The 21572-nt window shown below is 48.9% G+C and overlaps 1 protein-coding gene across 4 annotated transcripts in view; it reads left to right on the top strand.

Annotated features, from left to right (window-relative positions):
• Positions 1 to 21572, top strand: part of enah (ENAH actin regulator) — a 97157-nt gene that overhangs the window by 26619 nt on the left and 48966 nt on the right. For all 4 annotated transcript variants that reach the window (XM_070849152.1, XM_070849155.1, XM_070849153.1 and 1 more), the window contains exons 2-3: positions 18295 to 18460; positions 20621 to 20798. In XM_070849152.1, the coding sequence (XP_070705253.1) occupies positions 18295 to 18460; positions 20621 to 20798 (344 nt within the window). The remainder of the gene's footprint in view (positions 1 to 18294; positions 18461 to 20620; positions 20799 to 21572) is intronic.

Here is a 21572-nt window from a genome sequence, read left to right as displayed (position 1 = left end):
AGTCACACACCAAATGTTAGGGCCTCGTCTCTAGACAGCCCTGTTTAACACGCATGAAAACCATCTTATGTAACACGTGCAAAAGCTAAAGAGAACAGACAACTGAACCATCACTTACTACAATGTTTGATCCTCCCAGGCTTTCTCCAAGTGACCCTCTCACTTTAATTTGACATTCTGACGTGACCAGCTCACTCTGTTTTTATCGGTCTGAATAAAGTCCTGTCCACCTCAGGTGAAAAGGAAGCTAGAGAACTCTCTCTGTTGGCCAAATGTTCTCATCTCCGCCTGGACTGACAACCTGTCCAGTATGAACCTTAGCTCAGCTGAGCTCACAGAGATGATTGAAGACAAACCACACACAGCATCACAGCAGGGTCTCACTCTGTTTTATTCTAGTCTGCTCTCTCAGCAGCAAAATGTTCATCTGTTCATCATTCAAATGTGTGTGTGTGTGTGTGTGTGTGTGTGTGTGTGTGTGTGTGTGTGTGTGTGAGTAGTAGTGTAGTTACCATGTAACACTGTAATGGTGCAGGACAGACACAGGAGCCACACACACACACACACAGCAGTCAAACTAAGAGCAGCAACATCTTTCACCTCCGTCTCCCCCTCTGTCTCCCCCTGCCTTCCCCTCGGTCTCCCCCTGCCTCCCCCCTGCCTCCCCCTCTGTCTCCCCCTGCCTTCCCCTCGGTCTCCCCCTGCCTCCCCCCTGCCTCCCCCCTGCCTCCCCCTCGGTCTCCCCCTGCCTCCCCCTCTGTCTCCCCCCTGCCTCCCCCCTGCCTCCCCCTCTGTCTGCCCCTGCCTCCCCCTATGCCCCTCCCGTCTTTACTTGCCTGCTGTGGCAAAAAGGACTGCTGACTTGCCTGAAGATGTCATCTCCTTTTCTCTGCACCACACACACACAGATGCAGATGAAGAAGGGGGGGGCGTTTGTAGAGTTTAATTAAAGAGCAGGCTGATGGTGAGTTATTGTCCCTCCTGTGGGACTCGGCCAAAGGGCTGCTGATGGAGGTGGGCGCTGACGGAGACGGTGAAAGTCTAATTAAACAGGGCTTACACTGTAACACTGTGAGGACAATTTTGGGAAGTGAGGCGGGTCGTCACAACTTCAAAAGACTGTAATAGATGGTGTCCTACCGCAGGACTGACGGGGTTAATGCTAATGTTGACCTCTAGTGTTGAGGTGAGTGGTAGTGGTGGAGTGATCCAGGTCAGATCCAGGTGTTTGCTGTCCTGTGGCTCTCTGAAAGACTTCGCCCCTCTGTTGGTGAACACAAGGACCTGTCCGGGTCTCTTTGTGATGGGAAGCACCTCTGATTGGTTTGCTCTGAAGGTTTCTGAGGTGTCGGGAGAACCATCCTCTTGACCTCCAGCAGCAGCTCACTGCTGTGTGACCAGGTTTCAGGACATGAACAGACAGCAGCCAGCAGGCCTGTAGGACACAGTCATCAGAGGGACAGTTCAAACTGTGCTCCCCAGAGACTGCTGCTGTCACCCTCATCACATGGTGACATCACATGGTCTGCACGCTGGAGCCCTTCTATCAGTGACCACCTCAGTGTGTGTCTGTGTGTGTGTGTGTGTGTGTGTGTGTGTGGCATTTGAGCCACCTGTGCCCTGCAGCCTGCTGCAATGAGACAAGCTGAAATGTCATGAGGCCTTGGGGGAGAGGAGACGTGTGTGTGCTCAGTGTCTGTCTGTGTCTTCCTGCTGCCTTGGTGTCCATGAACAGGTGTGTTTACAGCCTGTCTGTCTGCCGCTCATCCCCTCCTCACCCGCTCAATCTCTGAGTCCTCGTAGGACTAAAAACATTGCGTTGCAGCATCAGGGGTGTGCTAAGTGTGCAGTTAGAGGAACAGTCCTGCACTCGGTAAGTTTAACACCCCCGGCACAAAATGGGCTGCTGCCGTGGTAACAGCTGGATGAAGCTCATGAGGAGCTGTCACTGCTAAATGAGCATCTCAAACAGGTCGTTCTACATCCGTAAATACGGTCTCTCTTTAGCTCCTCTCTAAGTGTGAGGGTGTTACAGAGCCCGCTTTACAACATCAGACGTTCATCATGGCCATCATGATGAAAAAATGTGATGACTGAGTGCTCTCTCTTTTCCTCCCTCTTCCATCCGCTATCCCTCCCCTCTCCTCCTTCATCCCCCCTCTTCCTCCTCTCCTCCCTCGCATCATCTGTGCTGCTAAAAGAGGCAGGAGCTGATTCCAGGTGCCTTACTCTGCTCTCTGCGTCCCCTCCCTCTCCGTCGTCCTCTCCTTCTAACTGGCTGATAGCTCTCGATGTCTTTGTTTTTAACCCGAGTGTGACAAACTGCTCTCGTCATACACCTTTTATCCTTCACAGGCTGTTTCCTCAGGCTCCTGCGGCCTCCCCCTGCTTTTCAAAAGTCATTTTAGTATCACACTGTGATGGTGTGGTACAGCGTCATGTAGTGCGGAGTTTGCCGTTGGAACACAGAAGCAGAAGGAGGTTTCAAACAGGCCGACCATCCGTGTGTGTGTGTGTGTGTGTGTGTGTGTGTGTGTGTGTGTGTGTGTGTGTGTGTGTGTGTGTGTGTGTGTGCGTGCGTGTGTGTGTGTCAGTCAGTCAGTCAGTCAGTGATGTGTGTGTCAAAGGCTCAGCTAAGCACAGAGTCGGCTGAGAGTGGCAGCGTGCACACTAACATGCTGAGCAAAACCACAAATATATATCTCACCTCCAGCCCTTGTTGTTCCGACCTCGAGAGCTGGGTACAGCCTCCCCCCGCAGCCCTGCCTCTGTGTGTGTGTGATTACCCTGTCCTGTTTGTGCAGCATTCTGTGCCCTACCCTGAAAACACAGCACGTCAGCCCTTCCACATGCCGACAGAGATGCAGTGCCTTACTGTGGCTGATTTCATGCCAGCTGTCCAGTGGGAAAAGAAAAAAAGCTCTTTATTTCAGACACTTAGAGTAATTACATCAAGCGTTGATTTAGTTTACGTCCTTAGGGCTGAATCACAAGTTTAATTCAAACCATGGACCATGTGTTCAACCAGTTGATCTTTGTCGGTGACAGCTGCAGAAGAACATGAGCACCGTTGTTCTGGACACCACACACACCATACAGGTCAAATGACTTCTTACAGCTCATGGCACGCTTCATTTATACCACATGCTCGTGTATAGTGTTCAGAGTGAGGCACCATTAGCGTGTTACTGGTGTGTTGTGAGCTTTAGCACCGTGTCTACGGTCTACAGAGGCTGTGCTCAGTAGTTCTGGTTTTAATAAAGCTACAGATGGGTGGGTCGTAGTTCTCTGCCAGCCCAGGCTTGGTATAAGGTTATCTGTCTGGTCTGAAGGCTCAGGATTCAGGAGCGTTTGATCACATGTGAAAACGGTGCTGAATCTGCTCATCGGATCCAACAGCATGCAGCTGTCAGCTGGTATCTTTTAAAATGACACAAAGTGCTGAGGATTCAGTGGAGTGGAGCTGTTATTTTGTCGACTGATTAATCACACATCTGATACAAACTTCTTTTTCCTCTCCATGCCCTTCACCAGCTGTCCATATACCAGAGAGTGGGGGGGGGGGTGACCAACCACCGACAGTTGTGTGACCATGCAGCCCTGCAGCCTGTGCTGTGACCATTGGGCTGCCAAGGCACTTCCTAAAGCATGAGCTCTAATTAACGCTTGCCTGTCTGTTTTGAGCATTGCTGTTAAAGAGGAGAAGGAAGAAATAATATTGGCTGGAGGCTTAACAAAGCACAGTATTTTATCCTCAAGTCCAACAAGTCAGAGAAGGAGTGACCAGTTCAAAGGAGCTGTTGAGAAAAGCGAAGGTTTCTCTTGAGTAGTAGAACCTCATTAGAGTTTGCTCTCCAGTCATTTCCAGCTCAGGCTGGAGGCTGAATTCCTTCATTGTCCCGCTGTACAGAACGGTACAGAACGCTGATCACATACCAACAGCGCCGAGCTGAGGCTGTGCGATGCTGTGTCATCATCTGTTGTTGAATTCTGCACACAGCTAACGGATGAAGCTTAAACCGCGAACCTTTTCCTCAGAGTTCTTTACATACATGTGTCAAAACATATCAGGGAAAAAGATGGCTGTCTAGCTCTCGAGTAACCGCAGCAGTTGGCATAGCAACAGCAAACCCTGTAAGGTTTCAGTACAGTGAATATGAGCTCAGTGGGAAAGCCCAAACGTTTGGCTGAAACCTCCCTCTAAATATAGTCGTGTCAGATATTATAACAGTGCTGTGATTATGATCTAACATGGAGCCGTAGCAACACAATGGTCTATAAGGTGGCCTCAGAGTTCATTATTGACTCCATCGCTGTGTTTTCAGTACTCTGATGCATGACTTCAGTCTGAATACTGTACGTTTTTATCGGGCACAGAGCCAAAGGATTGCAGCTGAAGCACAGTGTGGAGGCCCAGGCAGGCCCTCAGGATGCAGCTCAATCACACGGTGAAGGGGAAGCCCTGCAGTGGAGAATCCCTCCTGTCTGTCAGGACGGGGAAACACTCGGCTAATCCTTGTTCCAGTGCCGCCAAACCTCACTAATTCTGGCTGCTTGTTCCTCCTAACTGTCTGTAGCATATTTACTGTCGAGCGAGGGAGAGAGATGAGGTGGGTGGGTGTATGGTGAGAAAAAGAGAGAGTGAGAGCATGTGGAGAGTCACACAGATAAAAGCAGAGCGAAGAGGGAGGGGGGAGGAGGGAGGGAAGGAGCCACGGCACATGAAAGAGGGAGAGATCAAGCGAGAGACAAAAGGTATGAGATAGATGAAGCAGACGGAGCGGAACCCCCCCCCCCTACTCCTCGCCGAGCCAAACCAAGCCAGGCTGCCTGATACCAACGTGGTGATTTCCCCTCTGAACGCTCCACAACAGCCTCCGCCAGGGAGTCCAGAGTGCGCAAGAGCAGGCTGTGCAGGATCTGGAGCCTGTTGCCTGGATACCCCTGCTGTTGCCGCGGTGGCGAGGATCCAGGACTGAAGCGTGTGTTTGCTGGCCGGGAGAAACATCGCTGGCTGGATGACTGTCGCACTATGAATAAGGAAGGAATCACCCTGATACAGGAGCTTTGACGGGGTGGGAGGACGGAGGTGGGAGGCAGGGGTGGATGGGGGACCTCTGCTCTGGATGATGGAGACAGCTGTTTGGTAGAGAAACCAGAGACGCTACGTGGCTGCCGAGTGAAGCAGAGGAAGCTACAGGGAGACGGGACCCTGAGACAGGAGAGCTGAGGAAGGAGAAGGCTGCCGGGGGAGGACAGGGGAGAGGAACGGGGCTGGCTGGATTGGTCGAGCAGGGAGGGGGGACATAGCAGCTAACCGGCTGTGTGGAGCCATGCAGATCCAGTGTTCTGCTCCACAGTCCAAAGCCTCCAGTTTCATCCTTACCCAGAGATGTGTGCTGGTCTCCAAAATGGAAGTCCACCGGTACGTAGCTGCTGTCACAGAGCCTCCTGGCGGGCTCTTCTCTTCTCAATCTTCACCGCTGCTCAGGTTTGTTCAATGACTGGTCCTCTCTCATGAATGAGTACAGTCATAGTTTAACTGAAGACAGCAGCACAGCGATTGTGGCTTCAGACAAACCGCATGATAGAGCCTGTTTGTTCATGTGCTGCATAGCCACAATGTGTCCTTCCTCTGCAGCATTAACACAGGAATTAGTGCACAGAGATCATGATGCTGTTTGGAAACTAGCTCAACTATCAGAGTGTTGATTTGAAGCTTTAAACCAGAGATGATCCTCTGCTGAAGACGATCTCCCCTGTTGTTTTAAAGGTCATTAGTCCATGAGTCACATCCGCACCACAAGAACTTTAAGTTACAGGAAATACAGAAAGACAAAGAGTGCTGGTGGTGATATGATCAAGGTCATTTCTAAACTAAAAACCAAGGCTGAGCTGAGCATCAGTAAGTGTAAAAGTGAGCATCTCGGACTTGTAACCAGATAATGGCAGCTCCCTGCACATGATTAGCCGCTCTTTATTTAGAAGCTCCTGGCTGGGTACTGTGTTATCCTGCAGCAGCTGTAGTTGTTGTTTGGTGCCAGTATCATGTTTGAACCCTGGTTTGTGGACCAAGGCTCTGAGAGAAGGATGGTCTTGTTAGAGTCAGGTTTTGCTCCTCATGCCTGTGTGCGTCTCCCTGGGGGCTTGGTTAGGATACAGCTAGCTACATCGCTAACTTCAACGTCCAGCAGCTGTAATGTAATGGGAAGCAAGAAGACACTGCTTAGTTACTGATGCAATCTGCTAAAACATCTGAAAACAAGCTTTTTTGTCTCAGTGGGCCAAATGTAATGCTTCCTGGGATCATTCCCTCTGAAGGAGGGCGATCAGTAAAGGCTGGGGGCCCTGCTGGGGCCCACACTGTGTCAGTGTCCTTTATCTCGTCACTGGCTGTCCCTGCTCCCTGGAGGATAGTCCCAACCTGACCTCTGACCTCCCTGTGGATAAAGACAGAACAACCCATGTACTCTGGAGCATCAGTCATGCCTTACATCACCAGGGAAACATGTCTAACTACAGCTGGAGAGTATTAACTTAACCTGAATCTCTCCTCAAGGCAAAGGCACGCTGTCTGAATCTGGCCAACGCTGGTCAGAGAGACTCAGCGAAGCGTTGCATAGGGTAGTCACACTTAGTTCTGGAGGAGGAGAAAGGACGGATGGATAGACGAACAGAAGGGGCAGATAGTGCCGCAACACTCACTGAAGCTTTAAGACATGAGGAGAGGGCCAGTAGCAGGGAGCCACACTGTAGTGTAATTCAAGAGTTAATGGGACCAGAGAACTGGGGGAGCACCTCCAGTTTGGGGCCCACAGTGTTTTGTGGGACCATTTGGATAGACTCACTGGGAGAACACTGGAATGTTTTTCTGAATTATGGTGTTACAAAACTAAAAGTGTCCATATTAGTCAGAGTCAGTTTAGTGTTTTTAGTTGGGCTGGGCTGGGCTGTGCCCTGGAGTGAGAGGTGAGTGATGGTCATGAACACTGACTGGGTTCACACACACTCCTTGTGGAATCGGTCTGTGCAGCTTCGGTCTCATTATGGAAAACTTAAGAGTGTAAAGACGTTCATTTAATTTCCTCAGAAACCTCCTTTGTTTATTGATTTAAAGCAAACATGGTAGTGAGAGTGTTAAAATGAAAAGCAGTGTGTGTAAAACCAACAGAGGTCATGAGAAACGCTCATACATGAGGACGAGGGACAACAACAAGACAAACGTCCTAAAACCAGCCTCCCAAGGCCAGTGATGTGTTCCAGAGCACAGAGCAGTGTGAACTCTGACCCCACATTAAGGAGGAACTCAGCCTTTTTCTGAGCACACACTCTGGCTGTAATGACAGTAACAGGCTCTGTGCTGCTCATGTGTCCCCTGAAAGTGTGACGGGGGGCCAGTGTGAACGGGACCAGGACCCTGGACCTGAAGCAGCGATATAGAATTCAGCCTTCATTCATTAGATTATTTAGACCGGCGCTGCGACGAGTGTCTGGCATGAAAAGGGCCTCTTTAATATGACCCCAACTGTTTGTTGTCCAACACTTTGCCCCTCAAAGGTTCCCACTGGTCACCTGTGGGTGTCCACGAGGGACAAACGGGCCATTCACATGCCAGCATTCAGCAACTCACCAGATGCTCACAGGTATTTTATGAACATTGAAAGCCTCAATCCACCGTTGTGTTCAGACCGCTGCAGAAACAAGCCCATACAATGGTTCACCTGAAGGCTTCCATTGTTGGTTTCCATGGTTACACACCAGGAGTGAACGCAGGGTGCTGCTCAGCCCAATCCAGACCTGCTCTGCTGTCAATGTGCTCCCTATCCCTGTGTGATTACCAGCATGATTGTAAAATGTGCCAGGCCCCCAGTTAACACTTAGGCTACACCCTGAGCCCTGGACACATCCTGTAACACCTTGGGGGGAGGGAGGGGGGGTGTCACAGAGCATGCACAGTGTGCCAACATGCATGCTTCCTCACGGATGTGGTCCGTAGAGAGAAGAGTGTGGAGAGCGGTCCAGTGCATGAACACTTTGTTTGTCAGGTGTCTCAGTGATGTCAGGTGGAACCCACAGATAGTCGGCCTCTTCTCTCAGGAGCTGCTGCTCTACACCCCCCCACTGCGCTCTTGCAGGGACACAGCAGTAAATGCAGCCAAAAGTGTCCTCCACCTTGTCTTTGGACTGTTTGTCAGCCATGTGTGCCCCCTCTGACAAAGAGTGCTGCTTTATTCAGCTGCACGTCAGCTGGGCTCCTTGAGGGGATCTCCCCCGCCCTGCAGGGGGTGGTCACAGTGCTGCTGATTAGCATGCCGCTGAAAAGGCCTGAGTGATTAAAGGTAGTGAGGGCGGGTCGGGGGGGGGGGTACCACCTGTTGATCGCTCCTCTGGGATGTGTCTCTTCACTCAGCTAATGGTTTATGTGAGCAACTTGCTCACAGCCTAATTGAATCCAAGAGGATTGTGTGTATCGGGCAGCCACTCATTAAACAAACTGTGCTTGAATAGGCCACTCGGTGGTCCAGGTAATTACTTGGCAATAATGTTTTACACCATAATGGGCTGCAGGAGGTGATGAGGAAAGGAGTATGGAACAGCAAAGCAGCACTGTTGTACTGTAGCAGAGAGGTCACAGTTCCCTCTCAGTTCCATCACAGCGCTTCCATCTTCCGTCTAAGAGTTCTAAATATTAACCCCTCAAAACCTTGTAGTGTTTGGACAGTTATGCTGTGCTGTCAGTGGTACAGTTTACTTGTCCTTTAGGTTTATGATGCTCAGTTTGAAGATATGATCAGGTTGGCATCATGTTGTGTCTTAGCCATTGTTCTGTTCCAGTGCAGATGAAGCAGATGTACTGTTGGCCACTCACAAGTATGTTGTTTCCAAAGTGAACTGGATAGTTTCACTCCAAAATGAGAATAAAACGCTTCTTGGAAAGGATTGCTGACGATGAAGCTCTCAGTCTCACTGCTCACACCCTGGTGGCTGATTTTATCCATAATATCCATAATACGCTGAAAGATGGGTGTCGCTTTGTTCACTTTCATACATCTGAAGTACTTTTACGCAAGTCTAAGAAGTGCAGTCGAGTTGTTGCTGACATGTGTTTTATATTTTTAGGCCAGAAACCACAAGTAAAGAGCATGTGTAAATGCCCCCATGATGCCCCTCACATGCTTTTTCCATGTCACTGGTCCTAATGAACTTCCTCTCCTTTGAGACAGTGAGTGATAGAGTCCTGTACCACTCATACCTCAATCCTGCTGCTCTCAGAGACAGAGCCCACAATCACCTCTCCACCTCTCAAAGTCACTGAGACACACACACACTTTATCGCTGTGATCTGTGCTGGGTTGTGTGTGTGTGTGTGTAGGCAGTGGTGGCAGTGTCTCCTCTGTCACACCACCTCAGCCACACACTGGTCCTCTCCTGCTTCATCGCCTTCTCTCCCACCATCTGCTTGAGTGGATGACTCATACTTATGACTTATGAGAGTATTTTCTCATGGCTTCATCATTTTGTGTGTGTGTGTGTCAGCGAAGTAGAACCTGCTATGGTCACCTCCATGCTAACAGCTGTATGGTGAGCATGTACATGTCTGCACACCTGTACACATCTGTCCCTGTGCTCTCGTCCTTCCCTCTCCCTGTTGTGAGTTGCCAGGGTGATTACTAGGTTTGCACTTAGGGAAGGCAGCGGTGCTAGAAAAGCAAATGATGGGGAGTCCAGTGTAGTGCTGTGGGACAGTTGATCACCACGTCACAGTATTTCACTCCAGTCTCACCATGTCTCACTGTGTTTCACTGTGTCTCACCGTGTCACACTGTCTCACTGTGTTTCACCGCGTCTCATCGTGCCTCATTGTGTCTCACTGCGTCTCATCGTGTCTCATCGTGTCTCACTGCGTCTCATCGTGTCTCATCGTGTCTCACTGCGTCTCATCGTGCCTCATCGTGTCTCACTGCGTCTCATCGTGCCTCAACGTGTCTCACTGCGTCTCATCGTGTCTCACCGTGTCACACTGTCTCACCGTGTCTCACCGTGTCTCACTGCATCTCATCGTGCCTCATCGTGTCTCACTGCGTCTCATCGTGCCTCATCGTGTCTCACTGCGTCTCATCGTGTCTCACTGCGTCTCATCGTGCCTCATCGTGTCTCACTGCATCTCATCGTGTCTCACTGCGTCTCATCGTGCCTCAACGTGTCTCACTGCGTCTCATCGTGTCTCACCGTGTCACACTGTCTCACACTGTCTCACCGTGTCTCACTGCATCTCATCGTGCCTCATCGTGTCTCACTGCGTCTCATCGTGTCTCATCGTGTCTCACTGCGTCTCATCGTGTCTCATCGTGTCTCACTGCGTCTCATCGTGTCTCACTGCGTCTCATCGTGCCTCATCGTGTCTCACTGCGTCTCATCGTGTCTCACTGCGTCTCACTGTGCACTGGTGTCGGCTGGGCACAGCGATCACTTTCAGCTTGGTTTTGTGGCCTGGATTCATAAAGACTGAAAACACAGAATGAAGTGACTACAATTAGATGAACGGCCTCTCACTTCTTTCAGTTCAGTTTAAAGAGGAAGTTGTTGCGACTTGGACAGATGCAGTTTGGCAGGTTGTACATATAATAGAAAAGCCAGTTTCCTGGAGCCAGTGAAAGGGACACATAGTAACATAACCAAGAACCATTCCCCATTAGATTAAACCTAATTAGATTTGATGTTCTTTATTACCCACCAGGGAAATGAATTTTGTTCTGGTCAGTATTAGACGAATACTAAGATCCCTCTGGCTACCACACAGTGGGGATATGGATGTGCTGGCCATGAACACAGAATGTAACCAGTTAGCCAAACCTACTCCTTACCATTAAAGTTTTCAGGGGTGGGCTTCAGCCAGTGGTCACTGTGAATTAAATATCTTTGGATTGTTGGTTGGACACAACCAACTTTTGTTTCTGATAAGCTGAATCTAAATTTCAGTCGGTGATGATGAATCATTAGTTGCAGCTCTGGACTTTGCTTGTCTCGTGTCTGTAGGAGGTGTGCGCTGGAGATGGGCAGGGGACTGTAACCAGGAGAGTGAAAGCCTTCATCAAAGCCTTTCTTTTCCATTTTGTCAAGGGACTGAAATGCTGACACAAAAATCTGAAACCACTTTGACATCTTCTGTCTTGATTTCCTGTGGGATTAAAACATTGGCTCAATACCTACAGGCAGTGGGTCAACAGGGACTTTGTCTAGTCTGCCCCCCCCCAAGTGATAGCTGATTAATGAGATGAGGGGAATGAGGAGTCAGAGAGGCAGGTGAATAAAAACTGGCTGGAGGAGGGCGAGTCTCTGGTGCAGGAGGCTTTAAACTGAGTGTGACAAAGCAGCTGGGGACACTGACGGTGTTGTTGAGGGTGGGGAAAAAGACAGAATGTAGATGCAGCTGGGATGCCGTCCAGAGCTGCTCCATCCTGAAGCTCCTTCCCTCCATCTGAAGCCAGCTGCACTCCTCCCTGAACAAACCCTCAGTCCCAAACCACCCCTCCCCCCCATGTTCACAGTAGGGCTCCCCCTTGATTACACACCCAAGCCTGGAAAAGCTTTCTTCAACATTAATATCAACCCCCCACCCCCACTTGGATAGAGCTGACCGCAGCCTTTCAGAGCAGAGTGGAGGGTTTTGTGCCAAAAAGAGCGAGTCAGTGTAGAGAGAGAAAGTAGCTGGAGAAAAGAAATACCTCAGCCCTGTGTGTGTGTGTGTGTGTGTGTGTGTGTGTGTGTGTGTGTGTGTGTGTGTGTGTGTGTGTTAGTCTGTCTTAAAGGACACGGAGGACTTGGGAGCGATGAGTGACAGCGTCGCACCATGAGGTCTGGAATGGCTGGAATGTTAACAGTGTGGAACTATGGGAGGAAGTGAACATCTGCTCAGGCCAAAAGCAGCCTGACAGTTCAGTGAAACCTCCGTCAGAAGTGGGAATGAGTGAATGCTGAGAACAGACGGGTGGAGCCGTACCAGAGGAGCACTGTGGGCAGCCTCTGTGGTAGCACAGGTGGAGAACCTATATTAACCTCAATGGGTTTCTTTTCATTCCCCATAAATCTGCCAGCTGATTTCTTGATTAATCATTCCATTGACATGTCTGTGAAAATGAAATAAGGAAAAAGTGAGTTCAATGAGGAGCCCTCAGACGGGTACACAGATCTGATATGAGGGGGCTCACTCATAAATTAGAGTGCAGGATTCACACTAACAGTGAACGTTCACACAGAGGCTGGACCTGTATGCACACCCACCTGCCACTCATCCCCTCCTCACGCCCACATTCATCCAGACCTGGTCAAAAGCACCTGGTGAATGTTTATGAACACCCAGAGGAAGACCAAGACGAGGAGATGCTGCAAGGTGAGGTGGAGGTGAGGAAGCTCATGTTGCGTGGTGGCTGTGGAGACATGGCGGTGAGTATGTGGCTGCTCTCCGCTGACAGCAGCGGTGCGTTCGCTGCAGCTGGATCACAGAAAACTACATGAAAATTAGCTGCTGGTAGGAGGAGGAGCAGGAGTGGAAGTAGTAGTAATGGTAGTAGCAGTAGTGGTAGTAATACTAATGGTACTAGTAATAGTAACAGTAGTAATAGTAATAGAGGTAATGGTAGTAGCAGTAGTGGTACTACTTAGATTCCTCCTATATGAATGATGGGTGAATGAGGATGTGATGTAAAGGTGCTTTGAATAGTCAAAATGACTAGAAAGGTGTTAAATACAGACCATTTCCCATTTTGTAGTAGTAGTAATAGTAGTGATGGTAGTAATAGTAATAGTGGTAATAGTGGTAGTAGTAATAGTGGTGGTGGTAGTAATTGTGGTAATAGTAGTAGTGGTAATAGTAGTGGTAGTAATAGTAGTAGTAGTAGTGGTAGTAATAGTAGTGGTAATAGTAGTGGTGGTAATAATGGTAGTAATAGTAGTGGTAATAGTAGTGGTAGTAATAATGGTAGTAATAGTGGTAGTAATAATGGTAGTAATAGTAGTGGTAATAGTAGTGGTAGTAATAGTAGTGGTAGTTATAGTAGTAATAGTAGTGGTAATAGTAGTGGTAGTAATAGTAGTAATAGTAGTGGTAGTAATAGTAGTAATAATGGTAGTGGTAGTAATAGTAGTAGTGGTAGTAATAGTAGTGGTAATAATAGTAGTGGTAGTAATAGTAGTGGTGGTAATAGTAGTGGTAGTAATAGTAGTGGTAGTAATAGTAGTGGTAATAATAGTAGTGGTAATAATAGTAGTGGTGGTAGTAATAGTAGTGGTAGTAATAATGGTGGTAATAGTAGTGGTAGTAATAGTAGTAATAGTAGTGGTAATAGTAGTGGTAGTAATAGTAGTAATATTAGTGGTAGTAATAGTAGTAATAGTAGTGGTGGTAATAGTAGTAATAGTAGTGGTAATAGTAGTGGTAGTAATAGTAGTAATAGTAGTGGTAGTAATAATGGTAGTAATAGTAGTGGTAGTAATAATGGTAGTAATAATAGTAGTAATAGTAGTGGTAGTAATAATGGTAGTAATAGTGGTAATAGTAGTGGTAGTAATAGTAGTAATAGTAGTGGTAATAGTAGTGGTAGTAATAGTGGTAGTAATAGTAGTTGTAGTAATAGTAGTAATAGTAGTGGTAGTTATAGTAGTAATAGTAGTGGTAATAGTAGTGGTAGTAATAGTAGTAGTAATAGTAGTGGTAGTAATAGTAGTAGTAATAGTAGTGGTAGTAATAGTAGTGGTAATAGTAGTAATAGTAGTGGTAGTAATAATGGTAGTAATAGTAGTGGTAGTAATAATGGTAGTAATAATAGTAGTAATAGTAGTGGTAGTAATAATGGTAGTAATAGTAGTGGTAGTAATAATGGTAGTAATAGTAGTGGTAATAGTAAGATGAAACCTTTTTAAGATAAAACTTTGTATTGATTCCACAGTGGGAAGAGTTCGCTGTTATTGCAGCTCATGGGATGGGATGGAAACATTCTATGGATTATTGCACAGTTGAGTATAATAAAGTGCATTTAGTAGTGATTGTGGTTGGTACAGCAGGCTATAATGCAGCATTGTACAGTCTGACTGCAGTCGGAATGAAAGACCTGCAGAAGCACTCCTTCTTACACCTAGGGTGTAACAGTCTTTCACTGAAGGAGCTGCTTAAGGCCCCCACAGTCTGATACAGAGGGTGGGAGGTGTTGTCCATGATGGTGGTAGTATATTAGAATTATATGCTGATGATTAATGAGGTCACAGCTTCAGACGGTGTGTTCAGCATCACTAACGTCACATGACATGAACACACAGAGTGTCAAGTGACACTGGCCTTTAGTTTGTAATGAAATAAGTTTCCCCTCTCTGATAAACACATTTCTGAAACGTGAGGACTAAAAAGGAATGAGACCCCCCCAGCTACCAGGGGAAAGGTGTGGTGTGTGCTGGACAGTGCACTGAGAGGGGGCGCGGCCTGACACAATGAAGTCATCATGCATCTGTCCCATTGCTTTTGGCAGCCACACTGAATGAGATTTCAGTGTCCCTCCTTGGATTGTTTCTATGTTTAGCCGTGTGGGGAGGCTGGTTACGTAACCCTGGCCTGTCAGGGAATCAGTGTGTGTTTCCAGCCGTGGTGTTGATGGAGTGAGTCAGGACAGTCACGGGCTGAGTTACTGCACAGCCAGACGATAAGCAGGTAATGAGAACTCTGAGGAGCACTGAAGGGCAGAGGAGAGCGTGTTGTTTGATTCCCCAGCCAGGGGGGGGACATCCTCCAGTGTTACTGAGCGCTGACACTGAGCTGCTGCGGCCTCCCCAGGACCGCCTCACACACACTGGGAGCATCTGCCTGCATCTTTAGCTTCCTGTCTTTCTGCCTTTGCCCCCCCCCCACCTGATCCTGGCAGGATGTGACATCATGGCGGTGAAGCCCCAGGAGCTGTTCTGTCTGCTCTTTGAAGTCAGGACCGTTCTTAACTCTGAGCCTCATTAACATTAATGAAGACCATGAAAATATTCTCTTCTCATATCCCATTCTCCGTTCCTATTCTCGTCACATCGGCAGCACATTTATCTTCTCTGTGTGTCTCCAGTAGAGACCTTTTAACAGGCAAGTGATGTCCACATGTACACACTGCTGTGGTGTGTCTGTGAAGCTGCAGTAAATCAAAGTGAGCAGCAGACACGTTAGGCTCATACACAGAATATCTATTCAAAGGTTTGGTTTGATCTCACTGTATTGTCAGAGCAATGTGTGCTGTGTTCCCTGTTTCCTGTTCATAACGGAGGACAGACTGTAATCAGACAGACGGACAGACAGTACTGCACACACACACACACACACCACATCAGACGCTGAGGAAGCAGCTGCTGTGACACCGGTTGAGTGGCTCCCTTTTCCAGTGGGTGTCCATCCACACCGTCCCCGGGGTCCTCTCAGAGCCGCACTCTGCTCTGACAGTTTGACACACTGAGGTTGTGACTCTGGAAAGACATGAAGGAACCCCAACGTCCACATGTGACTTAGAGTCAGCAGGCGTGCTGACGGGTAGGAAGCTCAGGGGAGAGACGAGGAGGAGGAGGAGGAGGAGGAGGAGGAGGAGGAGGAGGAGGAGGAGGAGGAGGAGGAGGAGGAGGAGGAGGAGGAGGAGGAGAGCAGCTGACGTGTTCAGTGGAAGGGTTAACACGGCGATGGGGAGGGTCAACAGGGTGAGATTACCACTAACCTCACTGAGGAATGCTAAGGATGCTGCTGTTTAATGGAAGATAATTGCACACTTTGTTTGCCCGCTAATGTGTCCAGTGTCTGTCTGAGGAAAAGATCCTGTCTGCTCTGCTCTCCTCAGATCTGTGTGAAGGAGACTTTCTGTTTGTCTCGCGTTGTTTTTCATTACTCGCCACATGGGATTTCTTGTGTGTGTGTGTGTACATGTATGATTCTGTGGGCTCACACAGGCAGCAGTCTGCTGGACACACTATGAGCTCAGTCACTGAAAAAGGGTTAAAAACCCCACCCTGCAGCCCTTCTGAAGTCACCCCTCCACTAGCCCCGCTAACTGTTGTTCCTGGTTTTTTTTTATGCTAAGCTAGGCTAAGGGGCTGGTTCCAGCTCATCATGCTGAGGATGTCCCACTGTTGTCTAATCATTGTAAATGGAGTGTCTTCAGACAGTCAGCTGAACTAACCAAGCAACTAGAAGACACCAGGTTGGAAAGTGTGATAAAATCAGGGAGGTGAAGCTAGAAAGAGAAATCACCTCACTGTTTTCACAGCCTCATCGGTCAGTGTCCTTGTTCTGATGTCAGCTTTATCAGAGAACATGTGCTTCCTGCCGTGATCAGTATAGACACACGTTCACAGCTTTAACATTGTGCTGGAAAAAGATGTTGAAGATGTTGAAGTCTTCATTGTTCACACAGAACATGACCCTGTGGGTGAGTTTATCCCGTACAGCATGGAACCAATGGATCGGCTGCTCTCAGTCTCAGAGGAACATGAAGGGATTGCAGCCAGTTTGCCTGCTTTAACAAAGATGGAAGGTTTCATCTTCGGCCTGCAGAGGATGTAAAAACCTTCAGCTGGAGCAACGACTCATCAAATAATGATCCTGCCTTCACTTCTGTCTTGCTCTCATTACCTGCCCCCCTCTGTTCCTCTACAGTGAGATGTGCAGTACGATGTGGGAACGCTGGTTTAGGTCTGTGGAACCAGTGATAACAGCCCCACCAGTGTTTCTGCGTTCAGCCTCATAACCATGCAGGTGGTGTTCACTAGTGATTCGTGTGTGTGTGTGTGTGTGTGTGTGTGTGTGTGTGTGTGTGTGTGTGTGTGTGTGTGTGTGTGTGTGTGTGTGTGTGTGTGTGTGTGTGTGTGTGTGTGTGTGTGTGTGTGTGTGTGGACTAGACGATGTACTGTAGAGGTGCTGGTGTCTACATGCACACAATACACAGGGGGAATAAATGTTTCAGAGCTGTTTCAAAAAGATTCAGTCGTTTTCCAGCGAGTTGTTTCAAAGCCGGAGTGAGACGCATGTTAAGCAGCTTTGGCACAGTGTGTGTGTGTGTGTGTGTTTTGCCTGCCAGGATGGACTCTCTGTTTTCATGCATTTCCAACCCTGAAACAGATACTTTAGAAAACAGGGTGTGTGTCTCAGAGGAAGTGAATCTGTCCTCCTCTCATCACACCCCCCCTTTCCTTTTTTTCATCTCCCAGACAGTGCCAGTCATTGTCTTTCCCTGTACTCAGTGAATCAGTGAAGTGCTGTCCTCTCTGGTGCTGTTACTAATTGGAGTTGAGCAGTGAATAAGTGACTGTGTCCCTCATCTAGTTACACTCAGTTCACCTGTTAGCGCATTGGAGGGGCGCTCTGCCTGCTTTACGCAGCAACAACACTCCACCACATTATGTTCTTGGCATCATGAAGAAGGAGGATCACTGTTTGTGGAGTTTGCCCCAAAGTGGTGACAAACAATCAGGACAGCTCATCGTCTGCTGTGTTCATTTTTATCCTTCTTTAAAGAAACAGTCCTGTGTGAGTCCCCAGACTCAGTACTAAATTGCTGGACTATCCCTTTAAAGACAGGGCTCACAGCAGTGGTGTCCAGTGGTGAATTACAAGCCATGTGCCTGGACTGTGTGTGTGGTGTGTGTCACAAAATGCCAAGCGTGAGGGCTGAAATAGAGGGACGTCAGTCTCATGTGAAGTCCTGTGCCAGCGATGGCCGTCTGTAGACTGTAGGAAAGGCTACAGGCTACGTTCATTTCTGTGTGTGTGCTGCTGGGGTCCAGTGTTGGCTCTGTGGAGTATGAGTCCTGAGTCAGTGAGCCCACTCTGCTCTCTAGCTTCACCGGACGCTGGTCAGACTCACTGCTCCTGCTACACTGAAAGGCAAAGTGATGTGTGTGTTTAATAACGGAGCTAATATTAAACTTCCAAACAGCCACTGTAACATGTGAGGGTGTCGGACAGTGACAGTGCAGGAACATGAAGAATATGATATATCACAAACGTAGCTCTAGAATCAGTGAAGGAAAAGGCCACTAATCAGAATGGTTTGTGGCATAAAGGAGGACTTTAAAGTAGTTAACAGGTTGTATCGTACCTGCACAAAGTCTGTCAGGCTGGAATGACTTTGATAGAGCACATGTCAGTGTGAAAGAAAAGAATCAGTCAATGTTAACAAGCTCACTGGACATCAGTGAAGCGGAGTGCACTGGCTCAGCTGAATGCATTTTGGCCATCTGATCTCACTGTTTCATGCTTTTCTGTCTTTGTGTCTGTGCTTCCTGCAGTGAACAGAGTATCTGCCAGGCGCGAGCCGCTGTCATGGTGTACGACGACACCAATAAGAAGTGGGTCCCAGCTGGTGGTTCCACGGGCTTCAGCAGAGTCCACATCTACCACCATACAGGCAACAATGCCTTCCGCGTCGTGGGCCGCAAGATCCAAGATCATCAGGTCAGTGATGAAACGGGCCGTTTCCCCGTCGAGCCTCCACACAGCGAGGTCAGCTGGACATCAGCTGGACATACAGGACAGTGCTGTTGGGTTTTCAGAGGCACACACTGCCTTTAAAGTCACTCAAGTCTGCTTCAGAGAGTCAGGAGCCACTGACCTCTGTTTTCTACATGTGTGCTGTCGGTTAAATTGCAACCCAGACGTAAACCAGAGGGTTCACGTAAGTTTTCTGATACGGAGGTGGTTCCTTTACATCAGCAATGTGTTTTAAGATCTCTGTGATTTGAAAAGTGAACACTGATAATGTAATACACACTGGAATAGACTCCAGAAGCCTTTTGTGGGTGAAGTCAGCTGTTCAGACTCTGACACAATGTGAAGCTGCTGAGAAGAACTGTGCAGTCCTCTAGCACCCTCCTCTGCAGTACAACATAAGAAAGGGCCCCCCATGTGACAGGATCCTGTGGTGCTTGTGTGCACACGTGCTAGCAGCTGTTATGCATCAGATATGACACAGTGGGCTCTGGAGGGACAAGGCTGGAAATAACTGATAATGACCTCAGGCCTGTTAAAACTAATATGCAGATGATTGAGTTTAAAGAACAGGAAGTTAGCAGCAGGCCGGTCAGCCTGGGTCATGGGGGGGTCCCGAGAGAGAACATGGCAAAAAAAAGTTCTAAGAAACTTTTTGTGCATCTATTTTCTCTCATACCAGAGGCTTTTTCCATCCGATGACAACAAAACACACGCTCACTTCCCTCCAAGTATTTGCCATGAGCTTGTCTGAGTGCTCAGACAGTGTGTCCTCACACTGTTGCCACCGTGTGGAAAAAGAGGTGTGGGAAGTAACGTGGAAATGAAAGCCATAGTAGCCAGGCTGGATAGACAGGAGCTGACCCTCCACCGAACCCTCGTCCTGAACTGTTCCTCCTCCAACTGCTCCTCTAAAGCCAGCACACACTCATAGGAACACACACACTCACTCATACACAGCCGATTCCAGGGAGACACAGGGACCAGGAATAGAGGGGTGGAGGGGGGAGGATGAAGAGATGGGGGGGGGGGGTGAAAGTGGGATAAGAGATCAGGCTGGGGTCTGATTGAATGTGATGATGAATAATTCTCAGAAAAGGGTGAAATCAGGATGAGCCTGCTGCTCCTCTCAGTCCTCTGTGCTCTGACTCTGGCCCGCTGAGATCCAGACCTGGATCCAGACCTGGACCCAGACCACCATGTCCAGTCTGTGGTCCATGTGTGCTCCCATCAGCTGACTGACGCAGGATGTTTGGGACAGGGGGGCGGACCGGCTGTGATGGTGCTGCAGTCTCTGAGCCTCAGGTTGGTTGTCAGTGTGGCACTGTTCTGTTTGTTGTATCCACATCCGCGTCACCACTCAGTCCCTCCTCACATGTGCTGGCTGCTTGTTTTATTGGCCAGTCCGTCATTAATGGCATCATTAAGAGCAGGCCCCCCCTGCCTGCCACAGGCGCATTACAGTAACCACATGTTACGTCTTGCCCCATTAAAGTGAGTGTAGCCGGCCCCCGGGGCAGACTGTGTGTGACTGTCACAGGCTGCGGACAGAGGAGCTGTTTATTGAGTCATGCTGTCCTCTGAGGAGGCAGCATGGCCTTTCTGACAGTTGTTCTCAAATCAGTTTGGTTTCTGGGTGCACCAGAGCTTCCTCAGGCGGGGCCCCTGATGAAACCACACCGTTGTGACTCCTAACAGGCCACATGTGGAGTGTGTGGAGCGTCCACAGGTGGACACAGGGTACTCTGCTGTGGTGGCGGTCCCTCAGGTCCTGGTGCCCAGAGAGGAGCCCCCCCGACGTTAGCATCAGACACCTGAACACGTGTTCAGGTGTCTGATGTTCAGGTGTTTACCACACAAATGGAGACGCAGCCCACGTGCTGTCCTCGTGTGTCTAAGGAGAGTGTGACACGGTGTAGGTGGCTCTTGGTGGACACAGACGGTGTCCTGGCTGAGACACAGACTAAGACCACTGTGCCTCTCCTCCGGCTTCATATGTCTGGCCTCTAAAATAACGGTGGTTGTGAACAGTTACGTTAAAATGCGTCCGTTTGCCAGATATCTGACTAATGAGGACTAATCTACAGGCTGTTTCCTCTCTCCTCCTCCTCACCATGCCGTCTCCAGGTGGTGATAAACTGTGCCATCCCCAAGGGGCTCAAGTACAACCAGGCCACGCAGACCTTCCACCAGTGGCGTGACGCCCGCCAGGTCTACGGCCTCAACTTTGGCAGCAAGGAGGACGCCAACGTGTTTGCCAGTGCCATGATGCACGCCCTGGAGGTGCTCAACTCCCAGGACACAGGTAGTCCTGCCCCCCCCCCACTCTGCCTGTATGTGTGTGTGTGTGTGTGTGTATGTTGTCTGGGGACATTCCTGATTTGTTGGGTGGTAGAAAGCAGACAGGCAGACAGGAGGTGAGGGAACAGATTCAGGTATGACACCCAGCCGGGGAGGCTTCTGTCTGCACCTGAAGCACCAGGGACTGGGTGCCCCCTGTGGTCTCCCACTGTATCACTGAATCAGTCCATTTCTCATTATTTTCTACATTATTTTCTGCTAGCTTCAGTTTTAGGCAGCTGATCCCACATGGCCTCTCCTCCTCTTGTCAAGCTCACTGAGAACATGCAAAGTTCAAAAACAGGTCACATGACCTTTAGCTGCAGACCAGGACTACTGGCTGTGATCCAGTTGACACACACGGATACACTGGCTCATTGTGCCTGTGGTGGGTGGCAAAATATTCCCAATCCCACCTGTCCTGTCCTACGATGCCAGTCAGCTGGATTCTGTCCAGTTAGCTTGTGACAATGAAAGACAGCAGATGACCACCATGTGAAACATGACAAAAAGATATCCATGAACAACAAGAATATGAGAAGTGAACAGGAGTTACAGTGATGACAGTGAAAAGTCTGAGGTTGTCACAGGGAGCTCAACACCCTGACTGGTTCTTCCAGGTCAGCTGATTGGTTCTGACAGCTGCCAGTCAAACACCATGTATGACCTGCGCCTGGCATTAGCCTGGAGAGGGTCGTGTGTGTGTGCACATGTGTGCCTGTATGAAGGAGCTCTGCTG

The sequence above is a fragment of the Pempheris klunzingeri genome, chromosome 18, assembly GCF_042242105.1.
Source record: "Pempheris klunzingeri isolate RE-2024b chromosome 18, fPemKlu1.hap1, whole genome shotgun sequence".
NCBI classification, from domain to species: domain Eukaryota; kingdom Metazoa; phylum Chordata; class Actinopteri; order Acropomatiformes; family Pempheridae; genus Pempheris; species Pempheris klunzingeri.
The sequence above is the reverse complement of the archived record's forward strand: the minus strand, read 5'-3'. Positions and strand labels throughout refer to the sequence as shown.